Here is a 25,413-nt window from a genome sequence, read left to right as displayed (position 1 = left end):
AGGTGCCCTTCACAAGCCTCTATTTGTGTCAACTGTGGAGATCGGAAGTGACACTTTCCGAGGTACTGAAGCCAAAAGTAAGAAGCAGGCAGAGATGAATGCTGCTGAAGTGGCTTACGATGCTCTTACTAAAAGTAAGAAACTAATTATTTATTTGGTTTGAAGTTTGTTCCAGTCTCTCAAAGCAGCTACTTCGATTATTCCTTTCTTGCTTTAGTATTGTATTATGAGCAACTACATTGTGTGCAAGTATATGATGAAAAAAGCTTCTTGCTGCGACATATATGTACTTACATTACACCCTTTTTCTCTTTGAGCACGCTTCATTTTGATTTAGGAATATTGGCTTGTACTTCTAAGAAGATGAGAAAGTCTCCATTAATACTTCAATGGTGTTGCGATAGGTTATTAAAGCTTATAATATCTCAAAACTATAGTTAGACAGTGATTGATTGGTTTACCCTTTCCAGATAAATCACTCTTTGTTCAGTATGCTTTTTGCTTCCTCCATTAGAATGACAGATGCAACTTTTGCTTTATACCTTCTTTCTGATTGATAGCATCTATAAATTTCAATATTGGTGTTAAATCTGATTGATATTTGACTAATAACGATTTTTTACAATACGTATGTATACTGTTTGATGAAAGCTGCCCATTCTCATCTTCATTCTTACTTCTACTAGAATTATATTCGCTCCCTTGCAACTTGACTTTTATTAATCCCCCCCCCCCCCCCCCCCCCCCAAAAAAAAAAAACAGAAATTATTACAATATGATGCAATTTCTTACAAAATTATTTATTTTGTTTATAGAGAAACATTCCATGTTTGCCTGAATCCAAAGAGTTGGTCTCTAACTCAGCTGTTAATTGCTGTTATTTACATTAATATGTAGAAGTGAAATGAAGGATAAAATAATATTGATGTTGGGTCTCTCACATAGTTGAAGGGGAGCTTGGATATATGCGTATTGCTTATAATTATTCATATTTTCTTTTCTTTTTAATAATATCTTTATTATCTCTAATTTCTAAGTGGTTCCCTTAATTCAGCGGGTTACATCCTTCTTTCTGTCAATTCTTGTCCTGGTCTTTCTGATACTTATTGTGTATCTCAAGTCCTGTTTGCAGAAGCTGGTCTTAAAATATCTGCTCTATATCTTTTATTTCATGTCCATTCTCCCTCTTCCCATTCTTTTAAATGATTCTTTATACGTGGCCTGGCCCCAGTAACTATGGTAATTCTTAATAAATGCATTTACATTTATGTAAGCACATGGTATAAATGTCGATGCATCAGCAGAATATTACACGGAGCTGGTATTCAAGATATATAATTAGATTTCTTTATTGTTTTTGTGGGTGTGGTCAATGACAAATCAGTTCCTCCGGACAAGGGAGCCTTGGAGGTCTCATCCAGCTTGGGATCTACTGCTGCTCATGATTTTAAAGTGAATGTGCAGCCCACCGTTGTACTCAAAGATGAAAATGATGTGGAAAATGAAGGTGAAAAACAAAAGCCAGGTACTATTAATGTACTCTTCCATATTGTGCTCCTAGCGTCGATTAGAATGCAGATCTAGACTGGGCAAACTGGAAACACAGGCCATAGATGAATAATATTTATTTGCTTGCTGCATCAGTTTTAAGGTAGAACATTTTGAACATTGAAATGTTCGCCATGAATAAATATTTTGCATTTCCTTCCAGTGCATGGATATTGATATTCTTGACAAGGCCAACCTTGGGTAACCAATTTGCTAAAATTAAAGGCGGGAGTTTGATTCACATAAAGTCAATTACTAAGAGTGATAAGTTCGGGAAGCTGTATGAGCATCTAAATAAAACATTATGTTTATATCGCTATTTTATTTTGATGATTTTTACAATTGAAATTTCCTAGTAGACTTTTGACATGCTGAATATATACAAAATGTAATAAGGCACTGCAATCTTGGGCATCTCTGCCAAAGATGAGAGTTGCACACTATGATCAGGAAGAGGAGGTATGGTGGTTCTACGAAAGCTGAAGAGGACATCCTTCTGGAGCCATCATCCTGTTGGTCAATTAGTGAAGAAAGTCGAAGCAATTAGAAAAACTAAGGAACGCCTTTCAAATTTGTCAAATGATTGGCAGCGCCTGTCACTTTTCACCAGTGAATTGGTCAACTGGTGAAGTGAAGGCATTTGAGTTAAGCTTGAAGTCTTGAATTTAGGCAAAAAGTTTTCACTGATCTCATTAACTCGGTTTAGAGCACCGATGCCCTTCTACCTAAGAAAAGTAGGTCACCCAGGTCAATGCTAAGCTTTTAGACTGAGAAAACTAAAGTGCTGTCTCAAGGATGGTTTGAAGATTGTAAAGGTAAATTTAATGTTTGAAAAAACTGTTTACTGAATACAATGATTGTATTTCCTAGTACTTGAAATGGTTTAGTGAGCAGTTTAAGAAAGGGATTATGCATCAGATGGTAAAGTTACAGCTATGGTTTGATGTGATTTTCGTGTTCATTTTCATCCAAGATGTAGGCGAAACTTCTTTGATCTGCCGAAAGTTCTCGACTTTCCCTTGCTTATCTGTCTGGTTCATATTACTAATACTTATAGTAACATAATTCTAATTTGCTTTTACACAAGTTACAATGACTTCATTTTGTCTTAATCTCCAGAAGGCAAGATAAATTGCAAAAGACAAAAGACTTCTGATTAGAATGTGAATGCAGATATGACAGGTCCATCGAATCATAATTCCTCACCTCACAGGGCATCTTCACCTTCTACATCCATTGAGCATTCGGTTGCCACTGAACCTGTTACTGACACGGACTCACCTCGTAGGAAAACTGTGGTTTTTGCGCGCAGCACTAACATGCCAATCCCTGATGGTGCCATTGTTAAGCCATATAGTGATCGTCAATGGGTCGCGTATCAAGTGGGAATGAATACTAACTAAACGTGTCTACGTTTGTTTCTGCATTGTTAGAAACCGTTATCCATGTTTTTTCTACGATTATGTGTTTTGCACAAACAGATGTTTAGTACTTATTAGCTGAACTATAGATAATTTATGCTCATTTTCTTTTTTCCTGTGCAATTTATCTTCATAAACAGATTTTAATAGCCACTTGGATTGTCCTTCCTAATCCAATAAGAACAGTACTGAATTAAGCCCTTGTGAGTGGCTGGTTGAGTAAATGCATCCAATGGATGAGTGCCATTTCTCGATTGGAATTCTCCTCCATGACCATCCATTGAGGCGTAGATGTGTAGTTATAACTGGGGACATAACCCTTTACAATTTTCTAGAATTCAGATTAGGAATGCATTTTTAGTCAATTAAGAAACAATTGTTCAATTTAATTATTATGGCTAATTTTGTTATAAAGGCATTTTTTTTAATCAAAGCAAGGACAGCTTACTTCTAAAATGAAATTCAACATATTTAAATATAAATATGTCAAAATCCAATAACTTATCAGCCATTACCATCAAAATATTAACAATTTTAACAGCTTGAAAGAGTATAAACAGACATCAAAACCCTCTTATAAGGACTAGAAATGTATAACAAACATCAGGGTACTTGAGGACAGACATTTACAAGAACATGTAATAAACTGTCAATTTTTGGGCATTTCTGCAGAAATTTACAAGAAAATCTAGTCGAATTCGGGGTCAACCAGGCAACACCTTGTCAGCAACACTCGTCCTCTAAATGCTTTCATCAATCTGAGGAGTAATAACAACTTTTTAAACAACAATAAACTACTAGGCTTTATACTAGATAAATTTAGGGTCAAATGTCTTCTGATCAAGATCGAATGGAGAGTTTTTCCCCAGAATGCTTAAATTACAAATTCCAGGCAGCAACAAGAAGAAAAAATCTAGGTGTTGAGCAGATTGGCTATGGAGATGATGTTGACTAACGTGGTGAGGAAACAAAATGGTGAACATATTCTATTAAGTAGATATAAATAGGATAGCAAGTCATATTTCGAGTGTCCAGCTAATGGAACAAAAGATTCATCATCCGAGTCCTTTAAAGACGACAATTTTACTTACATCTACGATGTATGCCATTGTTCCCATAGTAAAGATCTTGTTCCCTTGTCTGCAAAAAAAAAAATTCTAAACAAATATAAGAATGCCCTTCCTGAAGAAAAACCGTTTATTTTATAGCATTAAACAAGTGAGAATTACACAGATTATATATCTTAAATGTATTTTTGGACTAGAAACACAATAAATTCTTTTTTCTCTTTACATTTTGGGGGTGCAGGGCCAGGTGGGGATTTTCGAGATGCATTTTGTATGGGCAGTACAAGAACAAGATCTCCCGAAACTTTTAAGGGTCACTGATAAGCTCTCTTGTTCCTTTGCTCGCAGTTAACGATAATCATTTGAGATAGAAAACAGGTCACTGAAACCCAACTCAGATAAAGGCCAACACAAAATATACAGAGTTGAAAGTTCTCACTAAGGAATTTAACGAAGCTGGATGACCACACAACCCCCAATAAAATCCCTTAACCCTTACAGAGTAAAAACCTCATGGAGGGGAAGTCATTCTAGTACGGGAAGTCATTCTAGTACGAGAAGTCTGCCAACATTCTAAGACTTAAAAATGAAAAGGTAAAGTAAGCTACAATAATTTACACCGGATACATATCCCGATGAGAAAAGAAAAAAAAGAATTATGCAGCATAGTTCCATACCTCCAAAGGACTAGGATAATTTTCCCTCCGATGGATTGATGCTGAGTACGGAGAAAACATTGCATGTCAATTTTAGAAGATTTTACAAAAATAAAGTGCACATTACAGACACTTACCAGATGCATAATCAGGCATTTGTTGATGATGGTAGGGAAAAGATGCCATCCCAACTGATCCAGCACCATGGGACAAAGAACTGGAATTTGAAAATAAGAAAAGATCATCAGAGAAACAATGCACTAGCAGACACTAAAATGATTCATTGTAGCTCAAGAAAATAAAAACCTTGGGCCCGAAATTGGATAATAGCTTTCAGTGCATGCTCGAGGCAACCCTCTAGACTCTGAATAAAGGGGATCATGTCCCTGCATAAGTGGATATAGGTTTATTTTATATACCATGCATAGAGCATATATAGTTTAGCAGATTACATGTATAAAAAGGGAAGAAGTGACGCAGGACGAGATTGGAGAGCAAGCACAAAAACCCACAAGAAAATATGGCTGCCTGCTCCCAGCAGCAGGAAAATGATGTTCCGGAAAAGTGGTGCCTGTTCAGACAAGGAAGATAGGAGGATGATAAGATACCTCACAAGAAATTCAACCTATAATAGGAATAGGAAGGAAACCCAAGTACAAATATTCTGGTATTGATACAAATTAGAAAAGGCCTAAGAATGAATCAGAATAAGCACTTATTGTATTAAGCCAATTGGGTATGGACAAGGTTCACAACATTAGCATCAACCCCCCAGTTGGCCCCCTTTTGTTTCAATTTTTTCTTCTCTCTCTCTTATATTCAACCACACAATCTTCCATAAATTAATATTATATGTAAATCGAAAACTTTTCCTCACACATTCTCCCAAAAAACACTATTCCAAACATTAGAATTTGGAAGAAAGGGAACCAAACTGGGGCTAAAGCAATTTTGAAGCCATTAAAAAACTGATACTCCCTTTATTCTAACTCCATGCCTTCATATTTTATTGAATTGAGGTGGAAGAGAACCAGATCACTGCCGAGGCCTGATATATCAAAAATATTGAAACCGGACCTTGACCTTGACAATAGGGGGGGGAAAAATCTTTTAAATCTTGTCTAGTGCAGATACAGTTGCACACAGGCATAGAGAGAGAGAGAGAGAGAGAGAGCAGAAGCATGCTCAAGTTTCTAGATTTCGGGAAAAAAAAAATTATAAGATTATGCATGTAAGTAACAGCCGTCACCAAAATATAGAGAACTACACTTTTTAAAACTCGTAGAAGCTGAAATTATAACGTTCTTGGTATTTGATTACCAAAATGCAACTAAATATGAAAGGACTCGTGCGTGCCTTGGAATACTAATTGCAAAGAGACCAATTTCAGCTTCTGAGATGAAGATAAGAATAATGCAAATCCAAGTTTGTGAAGCAAAGGCTCCAAATAGCATAGAGGAGTGAGAAGCACACTACAACATTGATGTGAAACCATCTTTTGCATGTGAGGCCCTAAGATGGTCTAGGATTGTCTTATATAAAACTCTTCTTGGCCTCTTGAAGTTAGGTAATCCATAGTAATATGTGGTTAGGTAACCACCAACTAAAACCAGCAAGCAATTTTTTGAAAAGTTTTGTAGGACATTTTGCAACTCTCGTCGAAGGCATGGACGTTGATTTGCACGTCTTTCATTCCGAAGTGCGTGTTCAAAGAAATTAACTCCAAACAAATTAGATCAGCTTGATATAGCATTAGACACTTCATTAGGCATTCCAGGCAGTTACCAAGTATAAAAGATAAAAGATTAGGTTAAACTTTAGGAGTGGTTTGCATTTAACCGTTACTAACTATAAAAGACAAAAATTAGGTCAAACTTTAGGAGTGGTCTGTATTTTAGCTGAGGCTGAACTTCAGAAGTGAAAGGTAGCTGAAATTGCAGAGTCCAAGGTTTCAACACTATTAGCATCATTAAGGTCTCATCTTATGATGAATTAATGGACATGCTCATCGAGCTTATAATAGTACGTAACCAGCTCCATGTAATAAAATTAACACATTCAACAAACAAGTTTTGGAGATGACAGCAAATATTATGAAGTCAACACCTCTTACAATACTAGTAAGTGTATCTTAAAGGGGCTTGCATTTGGGAGGTTCATCATAGAAAAGATCACTCTCCACTTTTTAAAAAATTGCTGGAAATCAGAAATATACTGCTTCATAAGCTTGCTGTTGCACAGGAAAGGGGACAACATCTGGACAGATTTTTGGATCTGCCTAATGCTCAAAGCAGGGGGCCGAATCTGGGAGGAACATCTGACCGACTTCATAAGACTCTGGACAGTTTTCACAGCCCGCCGAATGAACAGAACATTGAGCTGATTCAGGCAGAAATCTCAGTCCGGCAACAGGAAAATCTGGACAGTTTTCTGGGTTTTCGGACTGCTCAAAACAATCTGGGAATTCTGGACAGTTTTTTCACTGGGGAAACAGGCCATAACTTCAACACAAAAAGGGCATATGATTTCTTCAGGCCGAGGGGTACAAAGAAACCTTGGGCAACCGACGTTTGGAAGCCTTGCATTACTCCGAAACACTCTTTTTTTATTTGGTTAGGGGCCCAATCAAAGCTCCTAACTAAAGATAAACTGCATTTCTTGGCTATTGATCGCAAGTGCGAACTTTGTGGACATTTGGAGGAAATAGTTCGGCACTTATTTTTTGAATGTCCTTTCACTTCGGCTGTATGAGGAAATATTAGACATTGGCTTGGCATCAAAAGATATATGTCAACACTTGCTAGCTCTCTCAAGTGGATGAAGAAAGAGGCTCCTGGGGTATCATGGTGAAGCAACGTTAAGAGAATTGCACTTGCTAGTATTGTTAACTACCTTTGGTTGACATGTAATAGGAAGATTTTTGAAAACCTTTCACCCAACTTGGATTCCATTGTGAGACGGATCAAGACACACGTATACAAAGTTATGTTCTCTTTGTATCCGGATGTCTTGATCCATTTCGAGTCCTTAGCGTTGGGTCATTGACTTTTTATGCACTTCACTTTTGTTGTATTTCCCGGGTATGCCCGGAGAAATTGGATGTGATATTGGTTTCTGTTTTGCCCGCGTATGCCCGGTGTAATTGTATATAAACATTTTTTATTAATGATATTTACATTTACCGATTAAAAATACAAAATGCAGAATTGCAGATAAAGAAAAACAAAAAGGAATTACAAAAAATACCTATGCCTGGACTAGAAGAGATCAGCTTACTCGATGCTTGTTGCCTCAAGATATGCATAAGTTCGTCAGTGGTAGAAGAGCTTCCATTAATCTTAGGACCACCATGACCACTGCTGGCCATTTGCCCCTTGTTTCTAGGTTCGTGCAGCTTTACAGTTGCTACAACCACGAATTTCCAAAAATTGAGGGAAAAAAATCAAATTAATTATTGAAACAGCAATACATTCCTTAGCAGCATACATTTTTCACTATTTTTTGCTCATTAATACACAAGCAATCACCAATCTTGGAGTTTCATGCAATACAAGCTGGATTATGAATTATAAAAGCAACACTGCTTGCAAGGAAGCATTCGACAGCAGTGTCATGCGTGAAATGAGTTCTTCCATACAACAATTTGAAAAAGTAAGAAAAGAAATATATATTCTCTTTTATTTCATTGAATCTACGACATGAAGTATAGTCTAACTCTTCCCATCAATCTCCTAAGTAGTAAATGGCTTCCATAGTAGATCTCCCTAGCATAAAAATGGAACTGGTTCTAAGATATCCGTTTGTATATTCTTTTGTTTATGACATAGTTTTAGTTGATGAGACTAGGAAGGAGATAAATCTTAAGTTAAAACTTTATACTACTTTCAAATCTGAAGATAAATTTTACATGAAGTACCTATCATGATGTTTAATTCCCTGGTATGTCTTCTAATTTTCATTTTGCAGTTAAGTTATGAGGCACAAATTTTATCCTACCCTCAGCTTTTATCAGAACAAATCTTTTCTTTGCACAAAGTCACTAAACATATTGATCCTTTTTTTACGTCCTAGGAAACATATCCCCATGCCCTTCTCATCCTTTGTGCTCTCTGTTATCCTTCAAGCCATATAAGTTTACCTACCCTTGAATCCTGCCCTGTCTTTAAAGCGATCAGGAACCATAGCCCAATAAGCGTAAGAGGATACAGAAAATCGTGGCAGTTGAAGTGAGTACTCACGTTTCAATGCCTTTGGTTTCTCCTTGGAAATTTTCTTGACAATGGGGTTGGAAACATGTTTCATTTGCCTCCCCCTCATGATAGGATTTGCTAGAGACACCCTCATTTTAACCTAAATGATCATATATATCTAAGTTAAAGAAAATATTTTAGAATGTAAATTGACAACATACTGTTCAAACAATGTTAACCTTGGTGCTATCATCCTTCTCCTTATCTCTATTGACTGTCTCAATGCATGTAAGAGCAGCTTCACGGCTTGAATAGTTGATAAATGCAAAATCTTTTCTCCTTGAAGCAGGTAGATCTTTTGCAAGGACAACATTCTCAATTTTACCAAATCTTTTGAAGTATTCTTTCACATTCTCTTCATCCCACAAGGAAGGTAGATATTCAGCATAAACAGTTTTCACCTAAATGGAGGCAAAGTGTGTCCGCAATAGTTTAGACATAGCCAACAAGTAAAATTCAGTTCTGTTAAAACCACTGGTCTTTAACTTAGGGAAAAATATAATACGAAACCAAAATTATGTCAAGTGAATACAAAGAGGATGCATAATGTTAGAATAAGTGAAGCATTTAAGTTCTTAATGAAATTTGCATCCAAACAAGGCACACCAGAATTTTCTGAAAGTTTCCATGCTTTAAGCCCTCATTTGGCCCCCATTTTTTGGAAATAAAAATGGGTGAAATAGTGTTTTTTTAAAAATGAGTGGTTGAAAAAGAAGGAAAAAATTTCAATTTACGTGTAATATTATTTTAGGAAAGATTGTGTGGTTGAAAATAGGAGAGAGAAAAATGGAATGTAATGAAATGTAATTTAATGAGTACCAAATGGGGGCTAAGTAATTAGGAAAAGCTGTAATATGTGTATACTCTGTTGTAAATAATTCCTGATATTCAGGGTTGAATATATGGTATTATTTTTATTCTCCTATTACTGCTGATTCGATTTATCTGGATTAGAGTTTATTGAATTATGCTCATTGTATCTTTTCAATATCAATAAAGTTAACATTTCCCTCAGTGGATACTAAATGTAGCAACTCAGATTGCAGCAGTGTGATTCCACAAAACTGACCTTTAAAATTTCTTCTTCAGCAGGCTCGTTTAATGGTTGTGCCCATTCAACTTTTATCTTCAGGTCTTTTCCAAAAATATCGTTCTTTTGGAGTTTATGAAAAGCAATTTGAGCATCTTTAGGCCTTTCAAACTCAACGAAGGCAAATCCACGATTGTTCTTCATGTTATTAGGATCAGCCTTAATGGTAACGCCATCTATTTTCTCAATGCCAGATTTCTCTAGCAGTTTCACAATCTGTGCAAAGAAAACCATTTAGAATCATCACTCACCTGAAGAATGTGTTGGACAAAATAAGTACAAAACACAAATGCTTACATCATCAATCTTCCATGTTTTGTTTATATTACCAAGAAATATTGTGTCATTGCCCTCAACAGGGGCTGCTCCACACTGCTTCCCACATATCTAAGTTTGAATTACAGAAATACAAAAGTACAGTAATTAGCCAGCAGAACATATTAGACTTATGACGTAGAACAGTAGTGAGAGAGAGATAAAGAAAAGAGAGGTGCTTGAGGAGTATGCATTGTGTTGATTTTTAAGAAGCTTTTGGAGTCTTGTTTATATAAGTGATTCAATACAAAAACTAATAAAGTGTATTTTGGTTGCCAAGAATTTAAGATGACGGGTCGGAGTGGCAAAAAAAGGATTCATACAACCAGCCCCAAATTACTTTGGGAAAGAAGGCATAGTTGTTGTTGTTGTTGTATTAATCAAACATCTACATTCAAACCAAGGGAAAGTGGAACACGAACACTACAGTCAATGGCATTGAACTGTAGGATGCTATGGAATGCTTAGTCATATAAGATACATTTACCAGGAACACAAGTATTTTTTTAGTTTATGGAAGTCATATTCTACCTTCCTGATTTGTGTTCTGAAAATAGAGATACCAGCAGTATCTTTCTTTTTTGTGTGTAAAATTCAGGATAATTTGTAACCAAATTGAGCAGCTTACTATAATGAAAATTTTAATTGCGAAAATATAAGAAAGATTGTTATATATTACTCATCATAGCAATTATATACCAGGTAACCAAATAGTACCCCAGCATTTCTCTCCAAACTGACAAACAAATTATGTTGGACCATTCCACTCATCAGAATAAATGGACTATTTGTAAATTATAAGTTGAATTGGCAAATAAGTTGCATTCAATCTGGTTACCATACATGTACAGCATGCACATCCACATATGCAAGTATAGATATGTGTTTCCAAAGCTTCTACTCATTGCTGCCAGGTGGTTCAGACTTTCTTCCTACTCTTTCGCTTGTTTTGAGACAATTCAATCCAAACAAGTAAAAGAAAAATCATACTGTAAGGAAAGATTTCATGTTTTGTGACAAGAATTGAGCACAAAGCCATTAAAAATTCCTTTTTATATGCAACTACTTTTTTAACTGATTAATTATCGCTGAAGTTTACAATGAAAATTATCAAATATCAATTTTATAGTTATTAGTGCTTTCGCCCAAAATTGTCTCATAATTAGTCTAAATGGACTTCCTACATACTAGAATGAATAAAACTAGAAATGCCGATACATGCTAACATGTGAAGGTGACACTAAAATTAATTAAAAGATGAACAACTCAGATACTTGTAGAATGACTTGTCAACCTAAAGAAGCTCCAACCCACAACAACAAAGTGATCCACTAGAATGAAGTAAAGAATAATAGACCAGAATTATCATAGTTTGACATAGCTGCAACCTACTGCGACTTTGAACCGTGTTTTGTAATTTGGTCTTCACCGATGAGAGTTAAAAATCACATTAATACATCAACTTACTTAATATATAGGCCACGAATTGCATATCAAACTAGCAAGACATCAAAAGTATACAACTGGAAAGGCACTATTTAAATTCACTTTAATAGGGCAACCAGAGTAGAAAAAGTTACCTCAACTTTGGAGTAGTTGGTCAATGCGTTCTTAGCATCAGCTGCTGTAGCAAACTGCACAAAGGCAAACCCTTTATTCTTTCCCGTCTTCTTGTTCATTGTCAGCCTCACTTCCACAATTTCCCCTGCCTCTTCAAACACTTTCTTGATATCATCCTCCTTTGTTTCCTTGTCCAACCCACCAACAAAAATTTCTGTTTGGCGCCTCTTTTTCCGCTCCAATGCTTCCAATTCGCCACTCAACAAAAATCCCTCATTCAACCCAGCCCTATTATCCTCCAACATTTCCTTTCCTCCCTCTTCACCATTGCCATTCCCACTTCCAGTTTCTCCCACTAGACTTGCATATTGTTCCACCTCGAAAGTCATACTTCCAAGTTCACGCACTGGATCCATATTTTGATCCTCAACCAACTCCACATTCTCCTTTTCATTTGTACCCGCATTTTGAATTTCCAAGAGTAAATCTTTTGATAATTCCTTAGCTACAGTACCCTCCACCCCCTTTGTTGTTTCACTTTCCAGGGTAACTTCAGCAGCAGAACCAACATTTTTGGCTTCCATCAGATCAGAAATGGTTGCATTCGAGTCTCTTCTGTCTAGTTTGGCTACAATGACATCATTTATCTTCAACTGGTCAGTTTCCGTAGAATCAATGCCACTTAGATCATTACCCTTTCCAACCTCCATAGGTACTGTAACACGTGTACCTGTTTCAATGTTAAATTTTTCTGTAACTGCATTAGTAGAGTTTGATTTTTCCTTCACCTCATTAACAAGATTAGATTGGTCTATTGCTTCATTTTCCATCATGTCATTCACAAGATTATAATTCTTCATATTTGACTTTTCCGTTACCTCACTCAAATTCAAGACATTCTCCTCTTTCTTCACTGATCCCTGGTTTTCTGAACTCTCAATCAAAACCCTCTTGGGAACCCTCCTCTTAATAATTTTCTTCACAACCCTCACTGTCTTCTTCACTATCTTCATCTTCCCATTTCCAGGACCTGCCGTACCTCCAGTCACCCCATTATCGGACCTAGCTTTGGACTCAACCGAAAAATTTTCCTGCATGGGGGAGTTCAATACCAAAGCACCAGGTACAACTGAATCAGATGGAAAACCATCTCGACACTCCACCGTGGTTTCAGCTTCTGCATGACTGGGTTTTTCAAGCCCAACAGCTTCAATAGATTTTCCTGCGTCAGCATTGATACTGTCTTTTTTACCGTCTACATCAGATTCCATCAATCCAGCACACCTAATTAGGGTTTTTTCTGAATTTAATTGTTGAGGCTGAGAAACAAAGGTTTCATGTAAAGGATTTTGCGAGTCATTTCTAGTAGCTGCCGAATTAGTTGTTCGGGCTTTAGCTCTTTCTACGGAGCTAGGACTGTTGGTGGGCGGCGTCGGAGTGACGGCGGCTGCGGAGGTGGTGGGAGGCCGAGAATTGTAGGGTGTTGTGGAATTTGGTTCGCGAGAGGCACCAGGAGTGGGTTTGCGAGCTGTGGATCTATTGGCGCTCCCCCGATCCCAATTGAGGGCAGATTTTGGAGGCATTTCCCCGTGTCACACTGTGAATCCTCGTACAAGTTGAAGGGATACCTGAATATTTGTTTTGTCTGAATTTTTCTTGTTCAACTTCTGCTATTTTTTTTTTTTTTTTACTTTTTCTTTTAGCACTTGATTAGCACTCAACTATACATGTACAAGATAAGCACAAAAGATCTACAATTACAGTAATGCCATGCAGGAGTAAAATAGTCAGGTAGGCACTTTCTCTCCTTCGAGAGAGAATTCGCGAGTGTGATAAAATTCTTTGCTTTGTATCAAATCAAATCACATGTTTTGTCGAGAATTGTTGCACTTTCTACCTTGGAAAATGAATTGACATTTATGAATAGTTGTTCGTGTTGGAATAATTAATAATTTCATATGTGGGCTTCACATTCGATTGCAAAATTTTACGGGTTAGGTATATAGCTCATAATGATATTTGTGTTTGGGCCAAATTTATTAATTAATCAATTGGGTCTTTTACACTTTACGGGTTGTAATTAATTTGATGTGGTAATTTAAAATATGTGGGCCGAAAATAAACTCTAATTAAAATTCTAGTCGTAATGGGACGGCTCAATTATTTCCTATATAAAGGCTATGTTCCCTCTCCTCTCCATATGTTTTATTGGCTTGCCCCATTGATAGCTAATACTTTTGTGAGGAGCAAGTAGGGGAAGATCTTGACTGCTATTACAACTACTATTCATATCAATAATGGCTTTCGCAGGTATGAATTCATTTTATTAATTTATTGAATTGTGATTATCGATTCTTAACATGATTAAAACTAAATATCAACAATTGGTATCAGAGCCTTCATGTTAAAATCGAAATCCTTCATGAAATTCATTTTTTTTTCTTATATCACGTAAAAAGTCTGTGCATATATATTTGTTTTGAATGCTGTGAACAGAAAAAAAAAAAAAAAAAAAAAAAAGGTTGCTATTGCTTTATTGTTTTCATGTTTCTGTGCATATAACTTCGTGTATGCATATATTTATAATTCAGTAAAGAAGGCAAAAACGTAAGCCATCAAAACCCAAATCTACAGAAATCCAAAATCCCACTGTTTCCAGAACTAAGTCAGGAAACCCAATGTGCAAAACACTACCTCTCTCACCTCTCTATTTCTCAAACCGCTGATTGAAGGAAATTAATTGAGAAAACCAGGTTTCAACATGTCAATTGCCAATTGATGGTAATGTCAAAACCCAAATCAATTACCATCATGGTTGGCTGTCTGCTGTTCTTAATTATTATTATTATTATTAGTTGTCGGTATTTCATTTTTCTTTTTCTTTTGATGAATTAATTGGGATGAGAATTGATGTTGTTAAATGAAGAAATCTATTGAACTTGGAATAGAAGAAAAGGAGCCAGCAGCCATTGTTATATGTTTGCATATTTTTATTTATTTATTTTTTTCCTTTCTTATTAATGTTGAATCTGTATTATGTTTAAGAAGGGATCAAATATGTATGATGTGCAAATCGAACAGTGGTTCTTGTTAGGGTTTGATAAAGCTGAATTGGGTGGTGGAATTAAGGCTGTTTCGGTCGGCTGTGATGTTTTTTGGGGAAGGAGGTCTCTCTTGCAATTAATGAGATGAGAGGCCCCTGTCTGCAATTAGAGATTGGGGTTAAGATTGTAAATAATAAAAGGCGGACATGTCATCTAATTTATATAATTAAAAGGGCCTATTAATAATTTTAGACCAGGGGTCATGTTGCAAATTTTTGAATGGGTTTTGACTCTAAAATTTCAATTTTGACCCAAATTAAAAATTTTATTTAAAATTAACCAGCTAAAAATTATGTGGATAATAATAATAATAATTGACGACTTTTAAATTTTCGTCAAAATGTTAAAGTCAATAGTTGTTATTATTTGTTTATTTAAATTCCACTTTTCAAATATTGAAATTTTGTTGCCCATTTTGTCGCTCAATCATATATATAAATTTTGTTGTTTATCAATTAATGATTATAATTTGTTCCATGATTATTATTTTGTGATTGAATTTTTCTATGGGCCTTGCAACGATTCTTGTTTTCTTACTAAGAGAAATATTTTGAAATAAAAATGGGTGGTAGCTGCCAAAGTGGCATACTCATTATTATTTATTCGATTTTCTCTACAATAAAAATACATATATTTTTGCCCAAAAACTTTTGATTTATTGCATATAATATTTTGCCCAAAAGTGTTATTATATGTAATATTTTTGGAAAATGGCATGAGAAAGTTAACGAGCTTATTTTGGTTTAGCAATTTCCTTCTGCCCAAAGGTGTTGGTGTTTCGAAAACCAGTGTAATTTTGTTAACTAGTTACATGATGTGTTTTAAGAGTACCTTATAGCATGTTGTATTGTCGACCCAAAGGTGACTTTATGATGATGCACCTAGGCTCTTACCGTAATAAAATTCATATGTTTCGATTTAAATTACGGATTATCTAATTAATAGCCCATATTAATTAGTTGGATATTTCATCATCCATTTGATTGCATGCATTAAGTTTGGATGCTATTAAGAGTGATATTTTATATTTCCACAGTTTATAATGCCTCATCTCTTTCGAATCAATTGTCTGCTATTGAAACTTTGACTGGGAATAACTATGTGAGATGGAAACGAGACGTAGAAATAGCACTTGGTTTTTTGGGTTTGGATTTTGTAATGGAGAAAAAGCTTGAAAAACCCACAGATAAGAGTACCGTTGAATATGTAGCCGAACATGAAAAGTGAGAAAGGGCTAACAAACTCTGTTTGAAAATCATTAAGCGATCGATATCTGGTTCCATTCTAGGTGCCATCCCTGATAATGAAAATGTCAAAAGTTTTATGGATGCTATAGGAGAAAAAATTATTGAGTCTGATAAAGCCGAAACTGGGGATCTGATGGATAAATTTATGAGCATGAAATATGATGGTACAAGTGGTGTTAGGGAGCATGTCATGAAAATGATAAATATATCATCTAAATTAAAGGCTCTTGACATTCCCATTGCGGAGCCTTTCCTGGTCTATCATGTTTTGAATAACCTTCCTAGCAAGTTTAATCAGCTTAATGTTGCTTACAATGCTCAGCGGAATAAATGGAATTTGAATGACCTCATAGCAGTGTGTGCCCAAGAAGAGTATAGGATGCGCCGTGAAACTGTTGAAACTGTGCAATTAGCTTTTCAGCCATCACAGAATAAGGGGCCTTCTCATAATCATAAACCTAAGTTTCGTAAGGGTAATAAGTCTCACCGAAGTCAACAGAATAAAAATTTTAGTGGTCCCAAAAGAGTTACAAAGAAAAATGATCAATACAAGTTCTGTAAAAAGAAGGGTTACTGGCAGAAAGATTGTTTTAAGTTCAAGATTTGGTTGGAAAAGAAGAAGAGTTCTCTAGGGGTACATAAGCAAACGGAGGCCAAGTGAGAATGAAGTAAGTTTGAGCGTTGCAAATGGATTTCAAGTGAAGGTTGAATTCATAGGAGTAGTGAAGTTAACTTTAGAGTCTGGTTTTTATCTTGTTTTGGAAAATACAGTTTATGTACAGCAGATGAGACGGAATTTAATTTCTATACCAAAACTTGATGCTTGTGGTTTTATATTTAATTTTGGTAATGGAACGGTTAAGTTATTTAATGATTCTCGTTTGATTGGGAATGACATTTTATGTGATGGTTTATATAAATTATCTTTGGCTTATTTTGGTGATGTATCGTGTATTACAAATGTATTAAAGAAAAGGGCTTTAATTCGTGAATCGTCCTCTATATTGTGGCATAAACGATTGTGTCATATTTCTAAGGATAGAATGCAAAGATTAGTAAAAGATGAGATATTTCCTTCCTTAGATTTCTCCGATTTTGACACCTGTATAGATTGTATAAGAGAAAATTTAACTAAGTCTACGAGGAAGGGTTCGACTAGGAGTAATGAAATTTTGGATTTAATTCACACTGATATTAGTGGACCTTTGCTTTCCACTATATGTGGGAATAAATATTTCATAACTTTCATTGATGATTTCTCACGATATGGATATGTTTACTTGATTAACGACAAATCACATGCACTTGAAAAATTCAAAGTTTTCAAATTGGAAGTAGAGAAACAATATGAGAAAAGTATCAAAGTTGTAAGATCAGACCGAGGTGGTGAGTACTATGGGAAATATGACGAGTCTGGTCAAAATATGGGTGATTTTGCAAAATTTTTACAAGAGTGTGGAATAGTACCCCAATACTCCATACCAGGGACACCTGAGCAGAATGGTGTTTCTGAAAGACGTAATCGAACTCTAAAAGATATGGTTAGAAGTATGATGAGTAGAACAAATTTGCCTGAATATTTGTAGGGTGAAACCTTGAAAACAGCTTTGTATATTTTGAACAGAGTTTCAAGTAAAGCTGTTGCAAAGACACCTTTTGAATTATGGACAGGACGTAAGCCAAGTATGACTCACTTTAAAGTTTGGGGATGTCAAGCTGAGGTTAGGATTTATAATCCATTTGAAAAGAAATTAGACCCTAAATCAACTCCTGGCTACTTTATTGGGTATCCGGATAGATCAAAGGGATATAAGTTTTACTGTCCAAATCACGGCACTAGAATTGTGGAGTCCATTACTGCTAAGTTTCTGGAGAACGATTTTGGAGATAGTGGGAGTTCCACATTGAGAGAAATTCTTGTTGAACCTAATCAAGTTGTAGTTCCAATTCCTGTCATACAGGAAAGAATTGGTTCCCAACCAATTGAAATTGTTAATGAAGAACCGAGGAACCAGGAGGAATCTCCAATTCCTCAAACAACGATTGAATCGGTCCCTGAGCCACAAGTTAGGAGATCACAAAGGGAAAGAAGATCTGCATTGCCCAGTGATTATATTGCATATTTATTGGAGAGCGATTTTAATATTGGGCATATTGTTGATCCTGTAACTTATAACCAAGCATTGACAAGTCGTGATGCAGATAATTAGATAACTGCCATGGAAGATGAAATGAATTCCATGGAAAGGAATAAAGTTTGGGATCATGTTGAACTTCTTCCAGATGCTAAGGCTGTAGATAACAAGTGAATTTTCAAAAGTAAATTAGATTCAAAAGGAAATGTTGAATGAAAGAAAGCAAGATTGGATGCAAAATGTTTCACTCAACGAGAAGGCATTGATTATGTTGAAACATTCTCCCCTGTTTCGTCGAAAGATTCTTTTCGAATTATCATGGCTCTTGTGGCACACTATAATTTGGAGTTTGATCAAATGGATGTTAAGACAGCATTTTTGAATGGAGATCTTTCTGAAATGATTTATATGAAACAACCTGAAGGTTTTGTTGTAAAAGGAAAAGAAAATTTGGTGTATAAGTTAAACAAATCCTTATATGGTCTCAAACAAGCATCTCGACAGTGATATTTGAAGTTTGATGAGGTTGTGACATCTCTTGGTTTTGTCGAAAATACTATTGATCAATGCATTTATCTTAAAACTAGTGGAAGAAATTTTATTTTCCTTGTATTGTATGTTGATGACATTCTGCTTGCTAGCAGTAACTCAGGGCTACTTCATGAGACAAAGAAAATGTTGTCTGCTAATTTTGAGATGAAAGATCTTGGAGAAGCTTCTTATGTACTTGGCATTGAAATACATCGTGATAGAAATCGTGGTTTATTGGGACTTTCTCAGAAAGTTTATATACGACGTGTTCTAGAAAGGTTTAATATGCAGAATTGTGCACCTGGTGATGTACCTATCATAAAAGGAAATAAGTTTAACAAAACTCAATGTCCAAAGAATGAGTTGGAAAGGGAGTCTATGAAGATGATCCCATATGCTAGTGCTGTGGGGAGTTTGATGTATGCTCAAGTTTGCACTAGACCGGATATAGCCTACACAATAAGTGTCCTTAGCAGATTTCAGTCTAATCCAGGACAAGAACATTGGAAAGCAGCTAAGAAAGTTATGAGATATTTGAAGAAAACTGAAAGTTATATGCTTACATTCAAGCGTACAAATCATCTTGAGGTGGTAGGATATTCAGATTCTGATTTTGCTGGATGTCAAGATGATTTGAAATCAACCTCAGGTTATATTTTTACATTAGCTGGTGGTGCCATTTCTTGGAAAAGTGCTAAACAGACTTTAGTGGCATCTTCTACTATGCAAGTTGAATTTGTGACATGGCTACAATCCAAGCCGTTTGGTTAAGAAATTTCATCTCTGGCTTGAAAGTTGTTGATTCCATCTCAAGACCGATCACCATGCAGCAGTATTTTAATTGATCAATTGGGCTTTTTACACCTTACGGGTTGTAATTAATTTGATGTGGTAATTTAAAATATGTGGACCGAAAATAAACCCTAATTAGAATTCTAGTCGTAATGAGACGGCTCAATTATTTCTTATATAAAGGCTAGGTCCCCTCTCCTCTCCATATGTTTTATTGGCTTGCCCCATTGATAGCTAATACTTTTGTGAGGAGCAAGGAGGGGAAGATCTTGACTGCTATTACAACTACTATTCATATCAATAATGGCTTCCGCAGGTATGAATTCATTTTATGAATTTATTGGATTGTGATTATCGATTCTTAACATCATTAAAACTAAATATCAACAGTTCATTCAAGATTCTCATGTCATATTAGAAATATTTGATAAACTATTCCGACTTTTATACTTGGAAACTAGTGGAACCCTAAATTCACTTGCACCGTTTAAACTCTTCTTCCATCAAAATCCTTGAATCAATGAATTTGGGGATATAAACCTAGCCACTGCTTTATTTAAACAACTAATGTAAGGTCTAATACTCTAATATTGTCTCTCTTTTTTTCTACAACCTCATTCTTCATTCTTTTCAGTTACTTCAATTTTTAATGCATGCTGCCTTTATTGAACCGAATGTCTAACATTCCATGACTTAAATGAACATGAAGACTGCATAAAAAGAAAAATCAGGAACAGAACTAGAACCATATATACGAGACCAACAATGACGGAGTTTTAAAAAGACTTTGAACAAGAAGAATACTACTATTGATTAGGACAATACATTACAATCAACAACAATAGCTCAAAGAACCTTATAGGAGTAAAATAGTCGAGTAGACTAGAATTAATTACTTTAATTCAATCTCTTATTTAATTTTCCAATTGATTACACTCATGTGATGTAAACAACTCGATTTGATTTGATATATAAATTAGGTAGAGAGCCCGCCCGTTAGAAGATACTAAGGGCTTGTTTGCAAGATTATTTCTTTTTGTAAAAGAATATCTTGAGAAAATTATTTAGGTCAACTTTCTCTAAAGGCAGTTCTATCCGAACATAGCATTTCCATAAAATTATCCAAATAGATTCAAAAGCAAACTTCTTAATTTAATAAACAACTCTAGAATTTTCAAAGATCTCGCTAACCGGACCTTAGATGTAGGATTTGACCTTTCTCACAAGCGTGTTTGAATAACATGATGAAAATAGATTTTGTTCTTTATTTTGTTCTATTTTATCAACTCTCTATATATGTAGTGACTTAAGAAAACTTGTTGAAAAAAATTGTAATATAGCATCTAGAATAATTCACAATTATATCAACCTTTTAAGGTGAGAGCGTCTTTAAGAGACTCTTCAAACTTGAAATGATCTCTATTTTAAAGAGTCAACTCTTAAAATCATGTCCCAAGAGAGTTTTTGAATTAACAAGTTATAATTTAGAGAGTGGGTTAAACACGCTCTTTATAATTAAATGCATTTGAAGTGTTTCAATTTTTAATATAGAAAAATAATAAAATAATTTAGAGAAAGCTAGTTAAAATAAAATCCTGAGAAAATTAATAAATGTTTTTTGGGGAGTAATAAAATTAAGTATCAAATATAAAGAGCTTATTGAAGCACTTTAAAATTTTCACTCTTTAAATTTATAGACACTCTTCAAATGATAGAACATGCTCTTAAAAATAGAGCCTCTTAAAAATGCTCTAAAGATATATGGTGATAGATATGATTATATTATCACAACTGTTGCAGCCCATATAATTATCAAATATTTTTAGCACAATGCATCCGAAAATGTAACACTAAAACAAAAATCCAACAATTTTGAAAACATGATGACATTGACTGATCTATTGACACTATATCCTAAACCCAATTCGCTCCTTCTTTGGTAGAGATGGAGATTAACAGCGATGAAACACGTGAACAAGATTTTGTGAAAAGTTGATGAAGAACAAGGAAAAACTCTCAATAAGATCCACCAAAATGGAAGGCTTAAACACGATCATGAATCGCTATCTTCAAACGATATTTGTCATCATTAAGATAAGACATTGTATGACAAAAACACTAACAGTTATAGCGAGGCTACATAGGGGTGAGATAGTTTGATTATAATAAATCACTCTAGTTCAATTAGTGGTGTCAAAATGAGTCAAATTGTCAAAAGCACCAATATTCATTCTATTATAAAACGGGGTCAAAACCAATTTGGCTCGATTCGTGGGTTGGTTGGCCTTAAAAAAAGGCTGCGTTGTGCTAAATTGTCTTGTTCAATTATTAAAAAATTAGAAGCTAAAAGTAGCTTCCAAAAGTTATTGGATTCTCTCCTAACTGAGCTAGCCCTGTGGCGAGGCGAATGAGGCCTGCGTCTTAGGCCCAAAACCAGAGGGGGCTTATTTTTTGCCCAGCTTTTTTCATTAAATGAAGTAAAATAAAAAAGGAAAATCTATTCTCCATACTCATTTCCCTTCTGATTTCCCTACGACAGTGTGACTGCTCTTCCACTCCTCTGGCCTCAAGCAGCTCCAACTCCAATGAACAGCGACCAGCGATGACCTAATTTCCTTAGGCGGCTTATTATCTTCTTCTTTCGTTAATCCATTCCCTTCACTCTTTCCTTATATCCTTTTTCAACCCTAACCACTCGCTCGAGCCTTGAGTCACCACTCGCCAATCACGAGACTTGCCACCTCCAAGCTGGCAAGCTCCAAGAGTGAATGGGCACGCCTAAGAAGCACTTTCTTCTTTAGTTTCCATGCAACACCACTTCAGGTCATCTCTCCATCTCGAGCTAGCTTTATGCCTTATCCTTTCTCTTACTTTTTATATTTATTATAAAAAGTAGCTATAGCCTGTAGTTTCTGCAATTAGAATCGTAATCGATAATCATACACGAAACAATTAGGTATATTCCATGAAGTAATTAGTAATATAAAGGAGAAAAATTTTAGGGAATTATTGATAGAAATAAATCTAAAAGATTTTTGCCTATAAGTAGTTGATTTTGTATTATTTGTTAGCGAATCTTCAAATGTAAACAACTCTTTCCGCATTGAGAATCGTTTCGTTGTCTATCTGATTTCGTAGGACTTATGATGAAATTGCAATTTGCAATAGGATTCTAAATTTATGATGAATAGATTATTACAATAGAATCAGTGTTTTAAAATGCGTAATGTGTGGCGATGCGTGGAGGCCAAGCTATAGATTTGGCGAGCTTAGATGAGGCATACGCGTAAAAATGTGTTTTCTTTTTTAATATTATTTTAATTTTCAATAAATCATAAAACGGTTCAATAATTAAAAATAATACTTGCCATACATCTAAAACAAATTTATAGGAAATTTATACATTTTCCCAATGTTTTCAATGAAAATGTAAGTTCCAAATGTAAATATTAAACATTAAATAAATAGGAATTTTTAGAAGATTTCCTTTGTTTAAGGTTTCAAGCGACTATTTTAAATTTAGAACTATCGAAGTAAAGAAATTAATATTTAATAATAATAATAATAATTTTAAAAAAAAAAAAATAATTATGCGTGCCTAGACGCGCATTAGCGGTCAACAACAGTAGTTGACCGTTAAATAAGGCAAGTGGCTTGGTGTTTCCATCGCACATCGTGCATTGGCAACGCCTAGGCGCTGCCAATGTCCACCTTTTTTAGAACAGTGAATAGAATTGTATATTTATGTTGGTGTTTAATCTTAAATTTTTATTTCAGGCTTGTGAGTTGTGACTGTGGAATTTTCAAGGGTGTGATTCCATAATTTTCGTCAAAATTTTACTTCTCAAATAAGCAATGATTTGCCCTAACTTGTATTGAATATATTGGAAATGTTTGAAGTCTTGTCGGCTTATATAATTGCAGCCCGATCGACTTATATGATTGGTTATAGTATGAACAATTGCGCAGACACGCATAGTAATTATATTGAAAACTCTAATTGTGAGATGATAGATATTTTGTAATTGTCTTTTAGGTTAATCATTGAGCATTATATATATAGATCTTCTGTATAATATATTTGTTCATTGTTTTAATTTTAAGTTTTAAGTTAGCAATATGTTGCATAATACACCGTTGAATTTTGTATTTATGTTAATTTTCGAGGGTCTAATTTATGAACTTCACCTCGGGCCTCGACAATCGTAGGACCGGTCCTGTCTTTGAGTTTCTAACATAACAACTATTTCAATCTAAAATTATTATTTTTTTCGTTTTTTTTTAAATATTCAAATATTTGGTTATAATCTTAGGAAAATGAGTTAAGCTGGTCACCACTCATAAGAAATTTGTCCAAAGGACCTTTGAACAGAATTGTCAAAATAAAAGAAATTTTGATTATTTAAAACTATCTAAAGACCCTTGTACCCTTATCTTGTAAAATGAGATTGAAGAAGGAATTGGGGATATTCTTTTCATTCATTCACACGTGAAAACTTCCTCAAACCTCTTCTCCTTCAAATTCACCTCCTTCGACATTTCAACTCTTCTCCTTCAAGTCTAAAGATATTTCTCATTCTCCTTCAAAATTTCACAGATTCTCACACCGTTCTTTGCAATAATTTTTTTGCCTCTCCATTTCTCACTTTCCTTGTCGTGAATAGGGTTGTCGTCTCTCTCTAGCATTTCGCTGTCATGAACAAGTTATTTGTATATGTATGCTAATTTATCAGTTGATGATTTGTGGAAGTTTTTACACTATTTTTTGTTGAATATTGGGTGTGATTAATTAGCTACTGAAATTGGGGGTTTTTTTTTTCTTTTCAATTGGGTTGATTATATTACTCCTATTATATAGGTTTGAATTTTGTTAATTGGTGAAGTTGATTATATATTTTTCTATATTATATTATTTAATGTTTAACAAATAGCTGAGAACGATTTGATCATCTGGTTCTATGATTTATTAACTACATATTTGTAAGAATAGGTTGAGTAATGTGGATAATGATTAAGTAGATATTAGAGTAATAAGCTATAAGTGGGTTTTAAAGTCTGTACGTGGACAATCAACATTTGAAGTGGTGTTTGACGTATTGATGGTCTCTTAACTCTAGGTGCGGATCCAGCACCTGGCGAGGGAGAGTGGCTGTGCATGCTGGATTCACCAGTAGCTGGACTTACCGTCGGGCGCCGAGGGAGAAGTTTTTGTAGTTGTAGAGAAGTAGCCAAATCAGAAGTCAAAACCATGGAGGTGGCTAGTTTAGGAAGAAGAAGAAGATAGATTATTTTTTTCTTTTCTTCTCTTCTCTTTTTTTTTTTTTTTTTTTTTAAATTTTGGCCCTCCTATTGGGGTGTTGTTTTTTAAAAAAAATTGGCCTAATTTTGAATTAAGAATCACAAGAGAAGACATGTTGTTTTTTCTTTTTTTAATTTTGGGCCTCCTATTAGGTAGTTGCTTTTTGAAAAATTGGAAATTAAATTACACCCTACTTTTAAAAACTTGTATTCTATAATCAGATAGTAAATTTCATTTTTCAAAAATCGGATAACATATTTATGTATTAAATATTAATTATAAGAATTTCATTCCAAAAGCATAATAAATTTATTTTCGTCTCTTTCTCTACCTTCTCCACTCGATGCTTCACCAACGCCCTATTCTAGCATCAGTAAGAACATGTAGAAGAAAAGAGA

At 34.9% G+C, this 25,413-nt stretch overlaps 2 protein-coding genes across 15 annotated transcripts; one reads left to right on the top strand and one right to left on the bottom strand.

Annotated features, from left to right (window-relative positions):
- The first annotated feature begins 6 nt into the window (after positions 1-6).
- Positions 7-3,166, top strand: LOC111378808. Its single transcript, XM_023002077.1, has 4 exons — positions 7-134; positions 1,385-1,525; positions 2,722-2,978; positions 3,023-3,166. The coding sequence occupies exons 1-3, from the start codon at positions 95-97 to the stop codon at positions 2,949-2,951; spliced, it is 411 nt and encodes a 136-aa protein (XP_022857845.1). The 5' UTR covers positions 7-94; the 3' UTR covers positions 2,952-2,978; positions 3,023-3,166.
- Positions 3,167-3,445: 279 nt separating this feature from the next.
- On the bottom strand, positions 3,446-13,613 carry LOC111378806 (nucleolin 2-like). 14 transcript variants are annotated; one of them, XM_023002064.1, is made up of 12 exons: positions 11,928-13,612; positions 10,330-10,419; positions 10,012-10,248; positions 9,122-9,343; positions 8,931-9,042; positions 7,939-8,097; positions 5,145-5,263; positions 4,999-5,078; positions 4,830-4,909; positions 4,714-4,754; positions 4,061-4,109; positions 3,446-3,727 (listed from the first exon to the last, which is right to left on the bottom strand). In XM_023002064.1, the coding sequence occupies exons 1-12, from the start codon at positions 13,488-13,490 to the stop codon at positions 3,723-3,725; spliced, it is 2,757 nt and encodes a 918-aa protein (XP_022857832.1). In that variant the 5' UTR covers positions 13,491-13,612; the 3' UTR covers positions 3,446-3,722. The 14 variants fall into 14 exon arrangements, with proteins under 14 accessions (XP_022857832.1, XP_022857834.1, XP_022857842.1 ...); XM_023002066.1 differs by having other exon boundaries at positions 4,999-5,056; XM_023002074.1 differs by having other exon boundaries at positions 4,999-5,056; positions 5,205-5,263.
- Between the last annotated feature and the right edge of the window lie 11,800 nt (positions 13,614-25,413).

This window comes from Olea europaea, unplaced genomic scaffold (assembly GCF_002742605.1).
Source record: "Olea europaea var. sylvestris unplaced genomic scaffold, O_europaea_v1 scaffold187, whole genome shotgun sequence".
Lineage (NCBI taxonomy): Eukaryota > Viridiplantae > Streptophyta > Magnoliopsida > Lamiales > Oleaceae > Olea > Olea europaea.
This window is presented reverse-complemented; position numbering and strand designations above follow the sequence as displayed.